Source organism: Triticum urartu, chromosome 1A (genome assembly GCF_056163025.1).
Source record: "Triticum urartu cultivar PI428250 chromosome 1A, HENAU_Tu73, whole genome shotgun sequence".
NCBI classification, from domain to species: Eukaryota; Viridiplantae; Streptophyta; class Magnoliopsida; order Poales; family Poaceae; genus Triticum; species Triticum urartu.
The window spans coordinates 384,109,218-384,133,895 of NC_141873.1; the positions used below are offsets into that span (position 1 = coordinate 384,109,218).

Sequence of the window (24,678 nt, forward strand, 5' to 3'; positions counted from 1 at the left end):
AGGTTTATCAGGGGTGCTATGGATCTGACATATTCGGTCCAGAATTTTGTTTAGGCTGGAAAGTTCGTCTCTGTTGCCTTTGGAGGGTGGCTTCTGCTGGCCTGGTCGAGAGCTTCTAAATCCGGCATTTACCGCCGTGCTCTTCGGGCTGTCTTCCTTATTCCGGTGCTTATTCTTGCTGCGTCGTGATTTCCCGTTTCCATCCCTGACTTTGGATGTACTTGGGTCGCTGGTGCTGCATCTGGCTAACCAGCTGTCCTCGCCCGCGCAAAAACGGGTCATGAGGCTTGTTAATGCTGCCATTGTTCTTGGCTTTTCTTGACCGAGGTGTCTGGCAAGCCATTCGTCTCGGACGCTATGCTTAAAAGCTGCTAAGGCTTCGGTGTCCGGACAGTTGACTATTTGGTTCTTTTTAGTGAGGAACCTGTTCCAAAGTTTTTGGGCTGGCTCACCGGGCTGTTGAGTTATATGACTTAAATCGTCTGCATCCGGTGGTCGGACATATGTCCCTTGAAAATTTGCCTGAAAGGTGTCTTCGAGCTCTTCCCAGCTTCCGATGGAGTTTTCGGGGAGGCTTTTAAGCCAGTGCCGAGCTGGCCCTTTGAGCTTGAGGGGTAAGTATTTGATGGCATGGAGATCATCTCCTCGAGCCATATGGATATGGAGGATGTAGTCCTCAATCCAGACCCTAGGGTCTGTTGTTCCATCGTACACCTCTATGTTTACGGGTTTGAATCTCTCTGGAAATTCATGATCTAGCACCTCGTCGGTGAAACATAGAGGGTGTGCCGCACCCCTGTATTTGGGTGTACCGTGGTGTTTGGATGTTTGTTGTGTTGCATTGTATGTTGGAGCGCGCCTGCGTGATCCATAGATGGATCTGGTTGAGCCGTCCTTTTGATGCGAGCCCTTACGCGAATCACGTACTGGTTTATGTGCGGCGTCGATTGCCGCTTTATGTTGGCTATGAGGTCGTCTATCGACCGGATGGCCATTTTATTTTGTAATTGTGGAGGATCTAAGGCCTCCTCATCAAATTCAGGTAGCAGCTTTCGCTTTGGATAGCTCTTGGTGTGGCGATTACTGCCGTATTTCGCTGCAGTGTTGAGTACTTTACTCCTTTTGATTTTGAGTGTGTCTTGTGCAGCCTTGAGTCTTTGCTTCTCTTTTTTCAGACTCCTCGCCGTGGCAACAAGCCTTTGCTGGGCGTTATGTTGCTCATGGCGCATGTCTGGTGTGATGTCGTCCGGACTTTTATCTTCGACGGGGTTGGGTTGTTCGGCTTGATTTTCCGTGTTGCCATGGTCGGGCAATGGTTCACCCTGCTCTAACGCTGGGTCTATGTGATCGTTATTTCTGCCGAAGTGGGATTTGGAGCGGCGTTTACGCCGCCGCTTTGACTGCTTATCGAGGGAACAACCCTTTGCTGCATCCTTCCATTCCTCGTCGTTATTTTCTTTAGGTGTGTCCACCATGTATACGTCATGTGACGAAGTGGGCGTCCAGTGCCCTATGGGCAATGGTTCCTCTTCGCCTCCCGCATCGTCGTCCATACCGTCGATGCCTTCGGAGTTGAAGTCGAGCATGTCGGTTAAGTCATCGACAGTGGCTACTAAGTGGGTGGTGGGTGGGCGGCGAATTTCTTCGTCATCCGCATCCCAATCCTGCCGGACATAGTTCGGCCAGGACTCTCCTGACAAGGAGAAAGACCTTAATGAGTTCAGTATGTCGCCAAAGGGCGAGTGCTGAAAAATATCCGCGGAGGTAAACTCCATGATCGGCGCCCAATCGGATTCGACAGGAACGGGCGCAGGAGGTTCGGAGTCCGTGGCCGGAGAAGGATCCGGCAGTTTGGCAACACGGCTCTCGTGAAGGGTAAGGTCGATATTCGGCTCGATCGCCACAGAGGATACAGCCTCCGTGGCGGGGTCTATCCACCCGTCCACGAATGGTGCGGCTGGCTCCGAATTGAGGGTCGGAGCGGCTGCCGGTGCGATTTCTCGAACACTAACCGATGGTAGAGCTAAATCGTACTCATCGTGACCGCGTGGCGCACAAGGCAGGGGCTCGAATCCGTCGAAGATCAAGTCTCCACGGATATCGGCTGTGTAGTTTAAGCTTCCAAACCTGACCTGGTGGCTAGGGGCGTAACTTTCGATCTGCTCCAGATGGCCAAGCGAGTTGGCCCGTAGAGCGAAGCCGCCGAACACAAAGATCTATCCAGGGAGAAAAGTCTCACCCTGGGCTGCATCGCTATCGATGATCGTAGGAGCCATCAAGCCTAACGGCGACGACACAGAGGAACTCTCAATGAAAGCACCAATGTCGGTGTCAAAACCGGCGGATCTCGGGTAGGGGGTCCCGAACTGTGCATCTAAGGCGGATGGTAATAGGAGGCAGGGAACACGATGTTTTACCCAGGTTCGAGCCCTCTTGATGGAGGTAAAACCCTACGTCCTGCTTGATTTATTCTTGATGATATGAGTATTACAAGAGTTGATCTACCACGAGATCGGAGAGGCTAAACCCTAGAAGCTAGCCTATGGTATGATTGTATGTTTTCCTACGGACTAAAACCCTCCGGTTTATATAGACACCGGAGGGGGCTAGGGTTACACAAGGTCGGTTACAAAGGAGGAGATATACATATACGTATTGCCTAGCTTGCCTTCCACGCCAAGTAGAGTCCCATCCGGACACGAGACGAAGTCTTCAATCTTGTATCTTCATAGTCCAACAGTCCGGCCAAAGGATATAGTCCGGCTGTCCGGAGACCCCCTAATCCAGGACTCCCTCAGCCGTTAATGGGTATAAATTGATACACTGTTCATTACGGGCCAGTTTTACCACAGGCCGTTAATGGGCCGAGGGTTACTAAGGACCTCATATGGGCCGAAAGACGTCATGGGCCATACATGGGCCAGAAGTTAAAACGGGCTGGAATTATATTGGACGGCCCAGATGACGATACTGGGCCTAATTCAGATAGGCCATAAACGGGCCCTGGGTTAGCGGGCGGTAAATGGGCTATATGCGAGCAGGCCGTTAATAGGCTTGCTGTGGGCCGGCCTGCCACCTTTTGACCAAGTCAAACGGGCCGACCTTTTCACAGGAATGGGCCTCTGTTGGGCCGTGCTACGTGTCGACGTATCATAGGCGCTTTGGGTCCAATGAGTGGATGACATCTGTCCCAACAGTGAGCCGACTCGTGTTTCCTCCAGCCAATGATGATTTTACATGTGGAAAATCCCCATTGGTCAGGGCTGTTAACGGATTATCGGATCCAAAACCGGACCCGATAGCTTAACGGCATTCCGTTACGGTGGATGCCATGTGTCGGTCACCCTTGACGAAAGCACTTCTGTGACGCGCGATTTATCGTCATGGAAGTCGACACTTCCGTGATGATAATTTTGGTAATGTCATGGAACACTTCTACAACAACATAGGTATGACTATCTTGATTCTGTCATAAATTTTCATGGATGTACATGCATGACAGAAAATGTGACCTACTGTGACAAACACATATCATCACGGAAGTGTATTTTTTTATAGTGGCAGGGGCAGCAAGGCACGTATTGTATTGTTGCCATTGAGGATAAAATGATGGGGTTTATATCATATTGCTTGAGTTTATCCCTCTACATCATGTCATCTTGCCTAATGCGTTACTCTGATCTTATGAACTTAATACTCTAGATGCATGCTGGATAGCTGTCGATGTGTAGAGTAATAGTAGTAGATGCACAATCGTTTCGGTCTACTTGTCGCGGACGTGATTCCTATGTACATGATCATGCCTAGATATTCTCATAACTATGTGCTTTTCTATCAATTGCTCGACAGTAATTTGTTCACCCACCGTAGAACTTGCTATCTTGAGAGAAGCCACTAGTGAAACCTATGCCCCCCGGGTCTATCTTCCATCATATTATTTTCATATCTACTTGCTATTTCTATCGTTGTTTATTTTGCAATATTTATTTTCCAATCTATACCATAAAATCCCAAAAATATTTATCTTATTATCTCTATCAGATCTCACTCTCGTAAGTGACCGTGAAGGGATTGACAGCCCCTTTATCGTGTTGGTTGCAAGGTTCTTGTTTGTTTGCGCAGGTACTAGGCGACTTGCGTGTCACCTCCTACTGGATTGATACCTTAGTTCTCAAAAACTGAGGGAAATACTTATGCTACTTTGATGCATCACCCTTTCCTCTTCAAGGGAGAACCAACACATGCTCAAGAGGTAGCAGAGCCCCTTCCCCAAGAGACCGTCGAGCGCTAGCTGGACATGGAGGAGGCGGCGGAGATCGATAAGCACCAGCTGTAGTAGTACTCTTTGTTTTATTTAATTAAGAGCGCTGGTCTTTAATTTGTTAGAGTAATGTTTAGGTCAGCTAGCTCTGTTTAATTGCTGAACTTGCTTGATTAAGAAGTGTGAGTGTTATGTAGTCTCCTTTGTGTACCCAAATTATGCTATGACGTGGATAACCACTGTAACCAGGGAAATTCGAACCAAAATTTTTGATGTTCAAACTCGTCATACACGGGTTAAGCTATCTGAATCATTTGTGATGTTCACATATCATACATAGTTCTGAATAAGGGACCGTGTCTGATGACACTTTGTGCGCCAGCTTTTCGTTGAACTGATTCAATTTTTTGGCTTCCATGGAAATATCTACTTCCCCGCCCTCTCCTCCTTACCAAAATCCACATTTCCCCTGTTTCCGCCTTCCTTTCCAAGTTGAAATCTTCACTCCTTGCTTGCAGCGTCGCCTCCTCGCCGGCGACCCTCCTTCATGCTGCTCGGCCTTGTTTATCCATGCAGGTAATTCACACCCGACCCCCATCCTCCTCCTCCTTCCACATCCCACATGCCCCAACCACCGGCGCGACACCTTCCACCCAAATCACCAACCCCTCCACCAAATAATTGCCGCCCTAATCCATGGTGCATGCAATATAGCCAGGAGCGCAAGGAGCATTTGGGAGCGGAAAAGCAAATCGCGGCCGCACGCATGGATGAGATCACGATGGCTGCCATTCGTACCGACCCCCAGATCTTGGAGGAGCACCTTGCCATTTGCTAGCTATGCCGGTTAAGCATGCTCGGTTTACCCGTTGCGTGTGCTGCTCCTACCTTTCCTTAACAAATTCTAGTGAATTGTGCTATCTAATTTTACACGCAATATGTTGCTCTAGTGTATATGTTCTTTATGTCGTGCAGTGTGGTGCTCACGTATTAACTGTTTGGTTAATTAGTTGTCATCTTTAGTTAACTGTTTGGTTCAATTCTGGAAATGTAATGTTCAATTCTTCAGGCTGCATTTTTGTATTGTCTTCCATGTGAGAAATAAATCAAATTTATCTTTACAAAATACATGAGAAACTAATACAATTTCTATATTTCCAAGTTGTCAAGCTTGCTTGGTTTGGTTAACTGTCTGATCTTCTAGTATATTATACATTGTGCAATGTGGTGCTCAGTTAATGTTTCGTTCATTTTTTGTGGTGTTTAGTTAACTGTTTGGTTCAATTCTGCAATGTGATGTTCGAAAGTTGTGGGTGCATTCTGTTATTGTATACCATGTGAGAATTAAATTGAATTTGGTTGTACTAAATACATGAGAAACAAATACAATTGCTATATTTCCATGTTTTTAAGCATGCTTGGTTTGGTTAACTGTGTGATCTTCTATTAGGAGTATGTATATTGTGCAATGTGGTGCTCAGTTAATGTTTGGTTCATTTGGTGTGGTGTTTAGTTAACTGCTTGGTTCAATTCTGCATTGCGATGTCCAATTGTCGTGGGTATAATTTTGTATTGTTGTGCATGTGAGGAATAAATCAAATTTAACTGCACTTAATTCATGAGAAACATATAGAAGTGCTATATTTCCTAGTTCTTAATCATGCTTGGTTTGGATAAATGGATTTCCATGTGGCTTGAATTAATATGATGAATCTGCAATGTGCTTATTTTTCATCAACATATTTTACTGATAGCATGTGAACCCTCACTTAACCTGATGACTAACTACCTTATATGTGTTGTAGGGAAACAATGGGAAGCACTAATGTTTAAAATCGAGATTAGCACATGCATGGTCCGTTGTCTAATAGCACATTATTGTGCAATTGCAGAAAGCATTCTAATATTTAGGTTTTTAACAATTTGGTCTTGCACATGTAGGTCCTGCTGTCAGAGGTTTTGACCCACTGTTCAACCCTTTTTGTATATGTGGAAATGAGTTGTCCATGAATATCAATCAAGTCAAGAAACTCAGAAAGATTGTTAGGATAAAGAAATTAGCGACAAAAAACAACAAGATCTTTGTCTACACAATGAAGAAGACATCAGTTCACTACAAGATGGTACTAACTATTATACCTTGTCTTTTTTATTCCTTTGCCCCATTTCCAATATAGAGAAGATATTTATGCACATACTTGTTTTCATGCCTTTTCAAAGTAGTTCACTGATGATTACCTCTCAAACCACCTCTATGGTCAGGAGGCGAGGAAGGTTTTCATACAACACCCAGGTTCAATATTGAAGTGTTCCTGAAGAGGACGAAGGATGGATGGTCAATTAAGGATGGCAATGGGTAGGGTATGGGCAGGGTGGAGCAATACCATACCCATACCCGTATAGTCAGTGGGTACAAAATTCTATCCATACCCGTACCCATGGGTATGAAACTTTACCCATACCCATACCCGACGGGTACCCGTACCCGTTGGGTACCCATCGGGTAGAACAAATAGCACACGAGTTGTTCACATTTTTACACTCATTGATAGCACATTTGACATAAAGAAATTATTTTAGCTCAATAACAGGTAGATGAGTACAACATAGTCATAAGTCAATAGGAGCAGAAGAGTCACATGAAAAATTAATGATTAATTGATGAAAACTTAACATTAGTTCACAAGCGGGCAGGGTATGGGTATACCCGCGGGTACAAGATTATACTCATACCCTACCCATGACTTAACGGGTAGGGTATGGGTACAACCCATGGGTATAAAAGTGTGCCCATACCCTGCCCATACGGGTCTGGTACCCGCGGGTACCCATACCCGTGGGTAAAATTTCCATCCTTACGGTCAATCATCCACATGCACTGGCCTAAAGTTGCAAAGATCTTTAACATCAATGAAGGCTCAATATTCGTCTTCCGCTTCAGCATTTTTCCAGATGAGATGCATATGTCTATGTACCGTCTATCATGCTAATTTCGAAAGGTTCTAGATGTTGCATGTGAAAGTTGGTGCTGGTTCAGTTGTGTTATGGTGTAGCTGAGTGCTGAAGTTATATGATGTTGTACTCTGATGTATTTCAATTATGAAATCCTGCTTCCTTAATATGTAAATGAAATATATTATGTGCTTAATATGAATTTCGATTAGATTAATAAATGGATTATTAATAATTAGGGCAATTAGCCTGCTAATCGTGTTTTTCTATTGCAAACGGTTATTAAGAAAACACCACAAGCGATGACCTTAGGCAACACACACAGTTTCTAGAAATAAACCGTGTTGGATCATTAAACAATCACATACGACATTCTCTTGAAAACTGTTTGCGTTAGGCCACCTTGCGCAAACGTTTACCACATAAAAACTATGTGTGATGGACAACCTTTGCCACACAGTTTCTTCTACGCACCGTGTGTGATGCATTCAATAACGCAAACGATAAAATTGTTAATATCGTGTGCAACGGCAACGCTATCACAAATGATTTAACGGGTAAAATTATGTGTGATGTACCTGCGAATGGAAACATTTTCCTTGGAGCGACTATGTGGGATGTATATACGAACATAAACGTTTAGCAGGGACTGACTATGTGGGATGCACTTACGACCGAAAATGATTTTCCTGTACGATTGTATTTTTTGAGCACTATTGTACGTATAACCGTATTTGATCGCTCGCCGGTCGCGCATGACCTTATTTTGCCGAGCGTGTGTGCCTGGAGGGTCTATCCCCGACGGTTTCTGGGTCGTGTGGGAAGGACCCCCCTATCGCAGTCACTCACTAGGTGACGGTTCAGAACACCGCCACGGAAACGGGTTAAAAACTGTTTGTATAGCACCTCTCTATACCAGTGACTGCCTCTGAGCTCTATAAATACCCAGATATTCCAGAAACCCTAGAGGAGTCGTCGAAACACCATTCCAACCGCCGCAAGTTCCAAAAACGCAAGATCCAATATAGAGCCCTATTCCGGCACTTTGCCGGAGGGGAACACGATCACAGAGGGGTTCATCATCGTCATTGGTGCTCCTTCGATGATGCGTGAGTAGTTCACCATAGATCTACGGGTCCATAGGCAGTAGCTAGATGGCTTCTTCTCTCTTTTTGATTCTCAATACAATATTCTCCTCGATGTTCTTGGAGATCTATTTGATGTAATGACTTTTTGTGGTGTGTTTGTTGGGATCCGATGAAGTACGAGTTTATGATCAGATCTATCTATGAATTTTATTTGAGTTTTCTTTGATCTCTTATATGCATGATTAGTATAGCCTCGTATTTATTCTCCGAAACTTTGGTTTAGTTATGCCAACTAGATTGATTTCTCTTGCAATGGGAAAATGTGCTTTGTGATAGGTTCAATCTTGCGGTGTCTTCACCCAGGGGTAACGAGGCACGCATGTATTGTTACTATTAAGGATAAAAAGATGAGGTCTATTCCTACATGAATAGATCTTGTCTACATCATGTCATCGTTCTTATTGCATTACTCTGTTTCTCCATGAACTTGATACACTAGATGCATCCTGGATAGCGGTCGATGTGTGGAGTAATAGTAGTAGATGCAGGCAGGAGTCGGTCTACTAATCTTCGCAGTGATGCCTATATACGTGATCATTACCTTGGATATCGTCATAATTATTTACTCTTCTATCAATTGCCCAACAGTAATTTGTCTACCCACCGTATGCTATTTTCTTGAGAGAAGTCACTACTGAAATCTACGGTCCTCGGATCTATCTTTTATCATATTTTTTTCAGATCTTTTATTCCAAAAAATCAAAAATACCTTGTTTCCATTTTTCTTTACTTATTTTATTTTGTGTTTTTGCTAGATCTATTAATCCAATCTCATACAATTTTATCTATCTTTTTAACGTGGAGGGATTGACAACCCCTCTTACGTGTTGGGTTGCAAGTATTTGTTCTTTGTGTGCAACTACCGTTTACATAGTGTTGATTGGTTCTCCTACTGGATTGATAACCTTGGTTTCATAACTGAGGGAAATACTTACCGTCGCTGTGCTGCATCATCCTCTCCTCTTCGGGGAAATACCAACGCAGATACAAGCAATCAGGAAAATTTTCTGGCGCCATTGCTTGGGAGACATCATCAACATCTATCAGGTTCCTAATCACAAATCTCATCTCCTTGCAATTTACATTATTTCCCATTTGCCTCTTGTTTTACCCCCCCACCACCACTTCTAAAACGTCTTTTGCAAAAACACAAAATATTTGCCTTTTTATGTGCCTTCCTTTTTCGTTTGCCTTTTTCTTGTTTGCTCTTCCCCTTTAGTTTTTGCTTCCTGCAGTAGTCATTTTTATCTATCCATGGAATCAACAACTTTTTAAACTTGTTTCAGAAATTCAGATACCCAAGATATCAAATCAACGGAAGCTCTACGTTTTATCTTGTCATTTTTTCTCACGGGTCAATGATCATGCAAGATGGCCTACATTTGAGAGGAATTCAGAAACACTTAGATTACTCACTGTGGGTTTCCTACAACAACATACACAATCAAATCACACTAGTGGAATTTTTCCACGTCAATGTTTTTTCTGTTTATCAATTATGTTTGATCAACAACTAGTACCAAAACAAAGGTAGAATGCAACCAAAAATAGAGGTGGCTCATGCTTCAGGGATACAACAAACTCATGTTTCAGTGAACAGTGAGATGTGCTGATTCATGTTTCAGAGATAGTTCTGTGTGAAACAAAGATCATGTTTCAGAAACTAACCGAGGCTTCCCGATGCAACCTGGTCGAAGTAGTTTCAGGAAATACCCCCGGGGGGTTTGTGAACCAAGAGGAAACTCCAGCACGCGGCAGAAAGCTCCCCGGCGGCGGTCGGAGCTGAGAATGATGGCCGCGGCTATTCTCGAAGCAGGGCCCCTCGGTGAGCTCAATTTGCATCAGATCCAACCATTTGACATGCAATATGGTGCGCCATGGTGTTGCAGAAACTTCAATTTACCTCCTACACGCCGGCGCGCGCTGATTTTGGGTTGGGTTGGCGGCGGCGGCGCGTGGGGCGCAACTCAGTCGGGGCCGGGGGCAAGAGTGTATTGTTTCTGCAACAGAGCATTTGTTGCGGGAAATAACGAGTAGGCATGCGGGGCGCGAACACTAGATCAGACGGCTATCAGCTCGGGCATCCAACGGTCCTCGAGGCGACGGATAATATAAAACATCGGTCGGCGGACGTGTAGCAACGTCCATACTACTAATAGTAATAGTTGGTCCCAATTAAAATGCACACCATGTGGGACAACAAACTAGCTAATGGGTCAAGAATGTTCTCTCTCCTAGGGTGAGATGGCGCTCAAGCGACCGGTGACCCCGAGGTCAAGAACCACCATTGAGGGTGCAATTGAGATGAACCCCTCTCCCCCTTCCCCTGCCTGATCCTAGTATGTTTGTCACCCCGCCTCTCTGGTTCAGTTCCACTCCTCGACAATAAGGGGTGACTAGTCTATGGCGGAAGTGAGAGGGACATCAGGGTGGACACGGTTCTGATGACCAGCACTTGGTCAACGATCTTGGGCAATGGGTCCTAGTGGGGAACCATCTGCAGTGGTGACCAACAACGGTACACTAATGCAAGCACTGGTTGGGGCTGCAATGGCTGGCATGGCTAGAGCTGACTGATGTGGAGGCGCACGTGGTGATCCTTGATGATGTTGGGTTTGGTGAATCAAGATCGGACTCTCATGGGCAAGGTTCTGGTGCCTAACAAATTGGACATGCAAAACTATCTCGTCGGAGATGAGGTCGGTGTGGGGAAACCCCAGGTCTAGTGTTCAATTCGGCCAAGAATAACCCATTCATTCTTGTATTTGGAATGGAAGCGGATCGAAATTGCATGATGGAGTGGTCTCCATGGATGGCGGGCCAACATGCGGTGCTACTCAAGAAACTAGATGACACTCCGCAGGTTGCTGCGATAATTTGTTAAAAGAATGCATAATAAGGCGCTACATAAATAACTAAAACTACGTGGCTAGTCATGGTTGGTTTACATAATTCTTCAATAAAAGGTAAATTTTAAACATTTTTAGCTCTAATACATTCTTTCTTTTAGATATTTTTTGGTTTCTTGCATATCTTCTCGGTTGAGGAATAGAATACCTCTTTTATTCAGAGTTGGTTTAGGTGGAGGTCCAGGAATAATCCAATCAGTATATTTTTTCATCATATTGGTCAATGGTGGGCTGAAAAGTGTGGGCAAACAGAGGCACCATAAGGATTTGAAGAGGAGGAGGAAGAAGAATCAACGGAAGAAGTAGTAGCAGAAGAAAACACAACAGAAGAAAAGGCAGTAGCAAAAGGAGAAGAATATGATGATGATGATGGCGATGGACTTCCCCTAGTTCGACACCGATGAATTTCCCCATTAAGCCATATGATTGTTAATTTGTATTATAATTTGTTAGTAGTTATGATGAGCTATTGTTTGTTTACTAGATAAGACTTGAATGATGTTTGGTACTGTCTGTGTAATATACTGTACGGCAAGGTCATCACTAGTGAGAAGAGATGACCACAACATAGACCGTGCACAACCAAACACCATATTTTGCACATTGATAAGCATAACCCATAAATGCCGCCAAACATTAAACTGCTCACTGATGGAATGCAAGCTATCAAACTATGTGTTTATGGTTTTCAGCATATATTTACTCAATTAGGCTCAATTCAACCACGTACGCAAATACCTCAAAATCCATGCAGTCTGCCAAACGCGCTCCTAAGGTTTGGTGCACACAAAAAAAATTGAATAATGTTTTTTTAGCACAAATGTTCAGATGGGCGCCCCCTCCCACCCACCCAAAATTGAAAAGGAGAAAGAGAAGTGATGTACTCCATACATTTTTGATCAATTATCACCTAACTCCATCACAATAAAATTATACTGACCCACTTGATCGATCTTGATTAAAAAATGGTTGTCCGGATTTTTAGTCTCGAATCAACACATCATGCTTGCACTAATTTCCTCTCGTTCACCGAATTTGGAGTAGTCTGCATAAAAAAAGGGAAGGGATGAGCCAAGATCGAACTAGAAACTGGGTTTTTCCATTGACAAAATGAGATTATAAAACGATAATCCAGGGCATGTATTGTCAGAACATTATTATGGTGGGAAAATCCCAACAAAAAATCAACGCAAACTGCGCAAAAAGAAAAAAGGACACGTGGCCGGGCAACGCGTCAAGCCCATGCATCCAGACAGGCCACGTCACCCCATGGGACGTGCCATCTAACCCAGGGGGGCCTCGCCTGCCGCCCCCCGATTAGGTGAGCTCCCGGCGGGCCCCACGCGGCCGCGACGTATCACCTGGCCCACCCCCAATTCAAAAATCGCCACTGCCTCCCCACACGCGTCGGCCATCGCGCGTCGCTCCGCCGCCCTCGTTCCGTCGCTTCCGCCCCTGCTCCCAGCCGAGGCCTCGCTTCGCTTTCCGGTGACGGCGCGCGCAACTCTCTATATTTTTCTCCGCCTCCTGGTCAGCTGTTGGGTCGGCAGCAGCAGCAGCAGCGCCACCAGCAGGAGGAGGAGGTTTGCTCTGAGTTGGTGCTTCTTTCACAGTCGGATTCGTTCGAGTTGAAGCCGCCCTTCGAAATTCTGTGATTGGGGCGGGTGGGTGGTGGCGATGGAGGAGAGGTACGAGGCGTTGAAGGAGCTGGGGACGGGAAACTTCGGGGTGGCGAGGCTGGTCAGGGACAAGAGCACCAAGGAGCTCGTCGCCGTCAAGTACATCGAGAGGGGCAAGAAGGTAGTATATACGTCGTTGTTCTCCGTTCCTTTCCTTTGTTCTTTATTTCTGGGGTTTGGTCGCCGAGGACTGGTGGATTTGGGGGTTCTTCTTGAAGAATCTATCCTCGATAGATGGTAGCTATAGTCACTATGTCTGCAGGTTTGTGTTGCTGGATGGATGATTTTTAGGGTCTGCTTGTGTGCGTGCAGATTGATGAGAATGTGCAGAGGGAGATCATCAATCACCGCTCGCTCCGGCACCCTAACATCATACGATTCAAGGAGGTAATTCCCCATTCTTCTTGACTCGTTAGTCGTTTGATAAGTTTGTTGATTCTCAGTTACATTAGATTGGTTAAATTTGATGGTTCTGAAGTATGAACTCTGAACTACTCTGTGTGTCCTCCAGAAAGCAGAATTGACACCCTGATATTTTGGAAATAAAGGACGATTATCTTTTTGATTGTTTGCGTCATGACTGCTCTGCCAGTTATTAGTAATGGTTTTTTCGTCAAAACTTACTAGTATTGTTGGGCTGGGCGGCACTGAACCCCTACATTTCAGTGTCACTATGGTTGGTGATAATGAGTTCAGAATCATCGAAGTTTGTCCTAGGATGTCTCTGTCTTGATATTCAACTTAGCAAATTATCTACTGTAGATAAAATTAAATTGCTTGCTATAATATGGTCTTTCTGTATCAATTGAGGACAGGTTTGTGTAACCCCGACGCACCTTGCCATTGTCATGGAATATGCTGCCGGCGGAGAACTCTTCGAAAGAATATGCACCGCAGGGCGATTCAGTGAAGATGAGGTTGCCCTTGAACCTACTTACCTCATTATATCACTAGGCTATCTTTGTTCTGAACCATGTCTGCTAACAGTAGAAGTAATCGTGTAAATTGTTTGCTATGCGTGTCAATAGGCAAGGTACTTCTTCCAGCAACTACTTTCAGGGGTCAGCTACTGCCATTCCATGGTACGCTTTGCCTTTTGAAATTTGTCAAAGAAAATAAATGCAAAACCCAACTGCCCATGAACTAATGCTGCAAATGCAGGAAATCTGTCACCGTGATCTTAAACTGGAAAACACTCTCCTGGATGGGAGTCCAACACCTCGAGTGAAAATTTGCGACTTTGGTTACTCAAAGGTACTAACAGTTACTGTTATGTTTCCAGTTTTGCTAGAATTGACCTTTCTCTGTCCTTACTGACCAAGTTGGCCATCGTGATTTTCAGTCTGCTTTGCTGCATTCCAAACCAAAATCAACAGTTGGTACTCCAGCATACATAGCGCCGGAAGTTCTTTCGAGAAAAGAATATGACGGCAAGGTAAGTTCTGCCTTTGAAATCTGCGATTATTTGTTCCAGTTATGCGTCAGCATTTTCTTTCCAGCAGAGGACGCGGTAAAGAATGTGTAGTAATATCAATTAGTACTTAGAAAAACAACTAAAAGTTGTGACTGGATTTAGAACTGAGCTAAAGGAGATTATGAATTTAACCCTCTTGATTCAGATATAGTGCCATAGTCCTTTAGCGGAACATCCTCATGTCTTAGTTGAAGGATGTGCAGCTATGAAAGCAAAATCAGCAAGGTCACTGATTATTTAGTGCTTGATTTTTCTATTCATCTTGCATCTAGGATCAGTATCAGTTTCTTTTTCTTACAACATAGAACTTTAGTAATGGACAGTGCGGATTCGCTTACCAATGTTCTGCTGCCACTGAAAATGGTCACACAGCACAGACAAACATCACTGATTAATTTTGTATATCTTCAGTAATGCACAGTGATGTTATCATGGTTCTGAGATGTCACATGATTGGCTTCCAACTTTGCATCTTATGACGAAATGGTTCCCCATCAGGTAGCGGACGTTTGGTCCTGCGGCGTGACATTGTACGTGATGCTCATCGGGTCGTATCCATTTGAGGACCCCGAGGATCCAAGGAACTTCCGGAAAACTATCAGTGTAACTTATCGATCCTTCCTCCTAATCATCCTTCACTCCTTCGCTTGTTCAGCACCTTGCTTGAATGCTTGTGTTAAGCGTGCCTGAAACTCTGATCTCAACGCGAATGCACGTCTTGTGACACTTGACAGAGAATCCTTGGCGTGCAATACTCCATTCCCGACTACGTCAGGGTTTCCTCCGACTGCAGACGCCTCCTGTCCCAAATATTCACTGCCGATCCTTCAAAGGTACTACTGCTGCTTATCCTCTTTCTTTTTTCTGTTTATTAGTAACTTCCAAGGAAACTTCAGATTGCTCCAAAAGGCAGAGAACTTTGAATCATACCTTGAATCGTGCCTAACAAAAAGTGATTGATTTGAATCGTGTCTGAAACTCTGAAGAGGATCACGATCGCTGAGATCAAGAAGCTGCCGTGGTACCTGAAGAGCCTGCCCAAGGAGATCGCGGAGAGGGACAGGGCCAACTTCAAGGAGCCCGAGACGGAGGCGGAGACCGCGGCGGCGGCGGCGCAGCCCGTGGAGGAGATCATGCGGATCATCCAGGAGGCCAAGGCCCCCGGCGACATGTCCAAGTCGTCGGCCGATGCGGCGCTGCTGGCCGAGCTGGCCGAGCTGCAGAGCGACGACGAGGAGGAGGAGCCCGGAGCCGAGGGGGAGACCTACTGACTCGACTCTGCATCGCAGCTCATGCAGGTGCAGCCGCGTAGCTGTTTCGTACATACGGTCTGGAGTACGGTTTGCTGAAACAAGAATAAGGCCACGAAGCGTATTATTATACAGATTATGACACCTGTTGTACTATCGCTGTGTACATTATTACTGAACAAACATTCCACGGATACCACGCAAAAAAAAACATTCCACGGATTTAACTTTCAAGAATAAAAGATGGTGGGGAAATATAGTTCTTCCAGTTTTTGTTTGAATTAAGGGCCTGTTTGGTTCACAAGTCCTAAGACTTTTTCTAGTTTCAACTAAAAAGTCCCTAATGCCTGCCCGTTTGTTTTCAGAGACTAAAAAGTCTTTAGTCCTTCCCTAGAGGTTATTAAATGACCATGTTACCCTTAGTATATAAAAAAATAACAACCAAACAACATCATGGGACGGCGGGTCAATGGGTACATGGAGGGGCATTGTTGAAAAAGTCACAGAAAGTCCTAAAAAGACTCTTCTTGAGAGTCTTCTTCATTTAGTCTCAAAAAGCAACTTTTAGTCCCTAGTAGTCCCTCCTATTTGGTTAAAAAGGATCCCAACACCAAAAAATCCCTGAAAACAAACACCTTCTAAGCCTGTTCGAATGAGGAACGATTTTGCAGTGGTGAATCTAGAATCTCACTCGACTCTTGGGGGGGCCACAGTTCAAAATTTGGAAAACCGTTCGAATTTTGCAGTAGCGAATCTAATCTAGAATCTCACTACGAATAGTATAATTTGGTCTAAGCATTGTTATAATCACCCCAAATAGTCTTAAAGTTGTATAATTTGGTCGAAGCAAATAGTCTTAAAATTGCATTAACTTGTTAGGAATTCAATGTCAAGAACATAAGAAAAAACATTTTGCAATTTTGGAGTGGGTGCCATGGCACCCCCAAGATTCACCCTGCGATTTGGTAATTCATAGATACTTAATTCATAGATACTTTCTTTTGTAACTTTGATGTCTTTAGTCAAACGATAAGGCCTCTCATCGTGGATAATATTACAAGTTAGTATCATGCAAATGATGTCAGGGTATGATACTAACTTCATAGTGTACATGACTATAAGTTAGTATCTTAGATGAACTATACACCAATGGGAAAAAGGTAAAATTGATTATAGTTGCTTTAATTTAGAAGTATAGTTATGTTTTAGTCAATGTTAGTAGCCTTCCGTTTAAAATATGTCCCATCTTGTGTCCCTTTTTCAATGTTGGTGTTCTTGGTTGTTTAGACTTTCTTAGGAATATCATCATGGCTAGCTTTTTTTTTACTGCAAATAATATTCATATGATGATGGATTTATAAAAACAGCGAGTTCATCGACCCAAATACAAGGACTATTACAATTGAAAGGAAATCTACCTATCTCATGTGAGTGACATTCACATCTCCAGCGCAACCTTTTCGACGATCCCCACCATCTCCATACAATTATCGTCGATTTTAGCAGTTGCATCACTCGCTGTGATCCACTTGATTAACCAACTTAATTAAGGACATTCTTCTTTGTCATCGCCACACTGGAAAGGTAGGGGATATAAGCAAGGTTATTAATTTTGACTTATAAATAATTGGTATTGCTTAGTTACTTTAGAAGTAGCAAAATCGAAAAAAGTTGGAGACTAATGAATTTCGAGTTGCGCACTATTTATAGCATATTTTCTCTATTTTGGATTCTTGAATTGAACTTTCATGATATAGTACATGTACATTTTATGTATTATAGTATTTTTTTTCATCGCTTTTAGCACAACCGTTTTGAAGATTTGTCAAATCTCACCCAAAGTAATGAGTTGTCGTTCAAACCACAAGTAGGTCGCCCCATGCTCTCCTTGCAAAAAAAAACAATCGCCCCATGCTCACGCGGACATGGAAGAAAAGGCATGAACAGTTCAATTTAACGGGTGCAGTCCTAACGCCTGGAAACAATGGAATCTTGAGTTTCCTAAATAATGGATGAAATTGTTTCATTCGGGGCTACTTCTGGGCTTCTCTTCACTTAACTTTTTTTCTTCTGAAATACGCATAAGCATGTGTATCATATATTCATAGAAAGAGAGGGGGGGGGGACGTCCATGAGTACAATAGGTTTACATAGTCAACTACTCCCACTCGCCCGCGTGTACAACCAATGAAAGAAAAGCGCCATGTCCGCTCTAAATTTGCTTGTAGCCTGACATTCCTGGCCCTCCTCTAAGATCTTGGCAATAGTTGTTTACACCAAGGGAGAAGCGCCGCCGAATACCTGCCATTGAAAGGATCGACAAGAGGGGTCTAGAGGGGGGGGGGTGATTAGACCCTTAACAAGCAAAAGTGGCAGTTTTTTATTTTCTTCAAGTTAAGGTTGAATTTAGCACATGTTAAAGGCACACACAATACATTTCAAGTAAGGATGACAAAAGTATAGGCAGTGGAAAGAGTAAAACACGTAATTTGCAAGAATGTAAAGGGATGAGAATGGAGTGTGCAAACCTAATGCAGACACGGAGATTTTTGGCATGGTTCCGATAGGTGGTGCTATCATACGTCCACGTTGATGGAGACTTCAACCCACGAATGGTAATGGTTGCGCGAGTCCACGGAGGGCTCCACCTGCGAAGGGTCCATGAAGAAGCAACCTTGTCTATCCCACCATGGCCATCGCCCACGAAGGACTTGCCTCACTCGGATAGATCTTCACGAAGTAGGCAATCTCCTTGCCCTTACAAACTTCTTGGTTCAACTCCACATCACGACAGAGGCTTCCAAGCGACACCTAAACAATCTAGGAGACACCACTCTCCAAAAGGTAATAGACGGTGTGTTGATGGTGAACTCCTTGCTCTTGTGCTTCAAATGATAGTCTTCCCAACACTCAACTATCTCTCTCTCACAGATTTGGGTATGATGGAAGAAGGATTTGAGTGGAAAGCAACTTGGGGAAGGCTAGAAATCAAGATTCAAATGGTAGGAATGGAATCTCTTGATCTCAACACATGAGTAGGTGGTTCTCTTTCAGAAAATGAATGGTGGAAGTGTAGGCACGTTCTGATGGCTTTCCTCTATAAGGAAGAAGGGGTGGGGGCATATATAGCCTCCACACAAAATCCAACCGTTACACACTTTTAACTCGTCTCGGTGGCACCGATTAGTAAACTCGGTGGCATCGATCTGTTCAAAAATATGAATGTTAGGAATCTCGATGGGATCGAGTGAACAACTCGGTGGGACCGATGTATTAGGGCTTAGGGCAAACTTCATCTCGGTGGCACCGATTGCATCATCTCGGTCGGGCCGAAGTGAGTGCAACGGGCAGCAGAGGATCTGTCAAACCAACTCAGTGAGACCGATTGCATCAACTCGGTGAGACCGAAGTGAATGCAACAAGTACAGAGCGTTGGCAAGTCCATCTCGGTGGGATCGAGACCTGTATCGGTGTGACCGAACTGTTAGGGTTTGGCAGTGGCTATATCAACTTGAACTCGGTGGCATCGGGTGAAAGATATCGATGGGGCTGAGTTTGGAGTTTTAGGGTTTTGACATATTTGGATGGAGAAAGTGGTTGAGGGTTTTGGAGCAATATGATAACCCACAAGTATAGGGGATCGCAACAGTTTTCGAGGGTAGAGTATTCAACCCAAATTTATTGATTCGACACAAGGGGAGCCAAAGAATATTCTCAAGTATTAGTAGCTGATCGTTTCAATGCAACCACACCTGAAAGACTTAATATTTGCAGCAAAGTAATACGGAAGTAATGGTAACGGTGGCAAAAATAACAATAGCAGTTTTGTAGCAATCGTAACAGTGGCAACGGAAAAGTAAAGCAACAAAGATTAATATGAAACGAACTCATAGGCAATGGACCAATGATGGATAATTATGTCGGATAACATTCATCATGCAACAATTATAACATAGGGTGACACAGAACTAGCTTCAGTTCATCAATATAATGTAGGCATGTATTCCGAATATAGTCATACGTGCTTATGGAAAAGAACTTGCATGACATCTTTTGTCCTACCCTCCCATGGCAGCAGGGTCCTATTGGAAACTAAGGGATATTAAGGCCTCCTTTTAATAGAGAACCAGACCAAAGCATTAGCACTTAGTGAATACATGAACTCCTCAAACTACGGTCATCACCGGGAAGTGTCCCGACTATTGTCACTTCGGGGTTGCCGGATCATAACACGTATTAGGTGACTATAACTTGCTAGATAGGATCAAGAACACAAATATATTCATGAAAACATAATAGGTTGGAATCTGAAATCATGGCACTCAGGCCCTAGTGACAAGCATTAGGCATAGCAAAGTCATAGCAACATCAATCTTAGAACATAATGGATACTAGAGATCAAACCCTAACAAAACTAACTCGACTACATGGTAAATCTCATCCAACCCATCACCGTCCAGCAAGCCTACAATGGGATTACTCACGCACGGTGGTGAGCATCATGAAATTGGTGATGGAGGATGGTTGATGATGATGATGGCGATGATTTCCCCTCTCCGGATCCCAAAGCAAACTCCAGATCTGCCCTCCCGATGAAGAACAGAGGGTGACAGTGGCTCCATATCGTAAAACATGATGAATCCTTCTCTCCAATTTTTTATCCCCGAACATGAATATATGGAGTTGGAGTTGAGGTCGGTCGGTCGAGCCTCATGGGACCCACAAGACCGGAGGGCGCGCCTTTCACCCTTGTGGACAGGGTGTGGGTCCCCTCTGGTTGACTCTTTCGCCAATATTTTTTATTTATTCTGTCAGATTCGAGGTTCCGCAGACCCTTGAGAGGTTCGAACTCTGGGGTGTGTGCGAAGAACTCTCTCTTCCCTATCTACCTGCTCAATGATCCCACAGCCTAGCTCAACGAACCCAAGGAACAAGAGATACAATAGTTTATCCTGGTTCGGGCCACCTTGCGGTGTAATACCCTACTCCAGCTTTGTGGTGGATTGCCTCGGGGGGCTGAGGATGAACTAGTATAGTGGATGAACAGCCTCAGGAGGTGAGGTGTTCTTGAGCTCGATGAGCTAGTGAGGTGGTCAGGGTGGAATGGATCCCCCCTATGGTGGTGGCTAGGTCCTATTTATAGTGGCCTTGGTCCTCTTCCCAAATGCATGCGAGAAGGGATTCCACAACGGCCAAATTTGAAGGGAGACAACTAGTATAGGCTATCCTGACAAAAGTAGTCTTCGCCTACAAAAGGCTCTGGTGGTGACGCTGCGTTGGGCTCCGGGATGACCTCCGTCCTGTCGTCCTGGCGGTCTTGGTCTTGTTGCACCGGTATGGAAACCCTTGCTTGATTCCTGGGGACTCCGCGCCTGCGCTTGCCTCCTTGGCACCAAAGGGGAAACTGGTATACTGCGCCCGCCTGGCCTTGGTCGTCATGGCTCACATCATGTGAACCTTGCAAGGTTCATCTTGCCTTGATATCTCCGCTCCTCGGGAGCCATCCTAGTGAGGCCGCCCCCAGAGAGGTCTTGGTGCCATCCGCCTCGCGAGGCTCGGCCCCTCTCGAGGGTCTTGGGTTGTTGTTGTTGAAGCTGGGCCGTACCGGGCCGTCGACGGAGCCACGCCATGGGCCGCAGGCAGGCAAGTCTGGGCATCCCTGTTCCCAGGACAATGACAGTAGCCCCCGGGCCCAAGGCGCGCTCGAACTTGGCTTTGAGGCGAAGCCAAAGGGCAAGTGCAGAGCGTTGTGGGCCCCAACCGCCTGCGGCCTTGGTTGACGGGTGGCGATTGATGGGACGTGGGCGCCTCCGCTTCTGGCTGACAAAAAGGGCTGGCGCCCGCTACAGATCTTTCATTGCCTTCCCTTCGTCTTGCTCCAGATCCCCTTTCTCCTTATCGCCTAGGGAGCCCTAGATCCGCCGAAACTCTCCCCCAAGCCCGCAGCCGATGGCCACCGGCAAGGCCGGGTCCTCCGTCGTGTCCAGGTGTCAGGCCTCCTGGTTTGAACCAGCCTTGAGCACGTGCACCATCACCGAGGAGAAGCACCTTGCCGTTGTGCTCCAGATGATGGCTGACGGCAGCAATAAAAGGGGGGAGACAAAGGTCCAGGTCGGCTCCGCTGATCCAGAGGCCCTAGGTGGTACTTTCTACCCCTTCTTCCAGCACAGCGTCTTCGCGGGGTTGGTTCCCCTTTCTCCGACTTCTTCTTCGCCGTCCTCGGCCACTACAAGGTCCACGCTCTCCATCTTCACCCCAACTCCATCCTCCTCCTATCGATCTTTGCCTTTTACTGCGAGGTATTCCTGGGGGTGATGCCTTCCATGGCGCTGCTCCGTCACCTCTTCTACCTCCGGGTCAACGGCACCCAGTGCTCGGGGTGCACCAACTTTGTCGCGGCGCATGGCAGCAACGCGATCTGACGAGCCGGAGGAAGGTGGATGTATTCAGGAACAAGTGGATCTTCATGGATGCCAAGCGCGTCTATCCTCGGCTGGTGCTGCCGACCTCCCAGCCGGTGTCCCAAGACGGGTGGACCCACGAGAAGCTCACCGACCCCAGGGCGGGGCCGCTGCTGCAGAGGATGGCAGTAGATTTGAAGACCGATGACCCGAGGGCGGAGAAGCTGACGGGGGCCATGATTGTCAAGGAATTCCTGACGCAACGCCTGGCTCTGATAACCCACAGGTATAGGGGATCACAACAGTTTTCGAGGGTAGAGTATTCAACCCAAATTTATTGATTCGACACAAGGGGAGCCAAAGAATATTCTCAAGTATTAGCAGCTGAGTTGTCAATTCAACCACACCTGGATAACTTAATATCTGCAGCAAAGTATTTAGTAGCAAAGTAATATGATAGTAGTGGTAATGGTGGTAAAAGGTAACAGTAGCAAAAGTAATATTTTTGGTGTTTTGTAGTGATGATAACAATAGCAACGGAAAAGTAAATAAGCAAAGAACAATATATGGAAAGCTCGTAGGCAATGGATCAGTGATGGAGAATTATGCCGGATGCGATCGATCATGTAACAGTCATAACCTAGGGTGACACAGAACTAGCTCCAATTCATCAATGTAATGTAGGCATGTATTCCGAATATAGTCATACGTGCTTATGGAAAAGAACTTGCATGACATCATTTCTCCTACCCTCCCGTGGCAGCGGGGTCCTATTGGAAAATAAGGGATATTAAGGCCTCCTTTTAATAGAGTACCGGAACAAAGCATTAACACATAGTGAATACATGAACTCCTCAAACTACGGTCATCACCGGGAGTGGTCCCGACAATTGTCACTTCGGGGTTTCCAGATCATAACACATAGTAGGTGACTATAGACTTGCAAGATAGGATCAAGAACTCTCATATATTGATGAAAACATAATAGGTTCAGATCTGAAATCATGGCACTCGGGCCCTAGTGCCAGGCATTAAGCATAGCAAAGTCATAGCAACATCAATCTCAGAACATAGTGGATACTAGGGATCAAACCCTAACAAAACTAACTCAATTACATGATAAATCTCATCCAACCCATCATCGTCCAGCAAGCCTATGATGGAATTACTCACACACATCAGTGAGCATCATGAAATTGGTGATGGAGGATGGTTGATGATGACGATGGCGACGGATTCCCCTCTCCGGAGCCCCGAACGGACTCCAGATCAGCCCTCCCGAGAGAGTTTAGGGCTTGGAGGCGGCTTTGTATCGTAAAACATGATGAATCCTTCTCCTTGGTTTTTCTCTCCCCGAAAGTGAATATATGGAGTCAGGGTTGAGGTCGGTGGAGCGTCAGGGGGCCCACGAGGCAGGGGGCGTGCCCCCACCCTCGTGGACAGGTGGTGCCCCCCTTGACGTGGATCTTCCTTCCAGTATTTTTTATATATTCCAAAATAATTCTCTGTTGATTTTTAGGTCATTCCGAGAATTTTTATTTCTGCACAAAAATAACACATGGCAATTCTGCTGAAAACAACGTCAGTCCGGGTTAGTTCCATTCAAATCATGCAAGTTAGAGTCCAAAACAAGGGAAAAAGTGTTTGGAAAAGTAGATACGACGGAGACGTATCAACTCCCCAAGCTTAAACCTTTGCTTGTCCTCAAGCAATTCAGTTGATAAACTGAAAGTGATAAAGAAAAACTTTTACAAACTCTGTTTGCTCTTGTTGTTATAAATATGTAAAGCCAGCATTCAAGTTTTCAGCAAAGATTATGAACTAACCATATTCACAATATCATTTAGGTCTCATGTTTATTCATATCAATGACATAATCAACTAACGAGCAATAATAATAAATCTCGGATGGCAACACTTCCTCAAAACAATCATGATATGATATAACAAGGTGGTATCTCACTAGCCCTTTATAAGACCGCAAAACATAAATGCAAAGCACCTTTAAAGATCAAGGACTGACTAGACATTGTAATTCATGGTAAAAGAGATCCGGTCAAGTCATACTCAATGTAAACTAACAGTAATGGATGCAAATGACAGCGGTGCTCTCCAACTGGTGGTTTTTAATAAGAGGATGATGACTCAGCATAAAAGTAAATAGATAGGACCTTCATAGAGGGAAGCAGGGATTTGTAGAGGTGTCAGAGCTCGGTTTTGAAATAGATATGAATAATATTTTGAGAGGTATACTTTCATTGTCAACATAACAACCAAGAGATGGCGATATCTTCCATGCTACACACATTATAGGCGGTTCCCAAACAGAATGGTAAAGTTTATACTCCCCCTCCACCAACAAGCATCAATCCATGGCTTGCTCGAAACAACGAGTACCTCCAACTAACAACAGTCCCGGGGGAGTTTTGTTTGCAATTATTTTGATTTGATTTACATAAAGCATGGGACTGGGCATCCCGGTGACCTACCATTTTCTTGTGAGTGAGGAGCGGAGTCCACTCCTCTTGAGAATAACCCGCCTAACATGGAAGATACGGACAACCCTAGTTGATACATGATCTATTCAAGCATACAAAACAGAAT

General features: G+C 45.0%; 1 protein-coding gene across 1 annotated transcript; it reads left to right on the top strand.

Annotated features, from left to right (window-relative positions):
• Nucleotides 1-12,667: 12,667 nt before the first annotated feature.
• Nucleotides 12,668-15,954, top strand: LOC125528939 (serine/threonine-protein kinase SAPK3). Its single transcript, XM_048693357.2, has 9 exons — nt 12,668-13,070; nt 13,262-13,336; nt 13,765-13,866; nt 13,978-14,031; nt 14,111-14,203; nt 14,292-14,384; nt 14,922-15,026; nt 15,158-15,256; nt 15,410-15,954. Exons 1-9 carry the CDS (start codon nt 12,948-12,950, stop codon nt 15,692-15,694), a joined length of 1,029 nt encoding a protein of 342 aa, XP_048549314.1. The 5' UTR covers nt 12,668-12,947; the 3' UTR covers nt 15,695-15,954.
• The last annotated feature ends 8,724 nt before the right edge of the window (nt 15,955-24,678 follow it).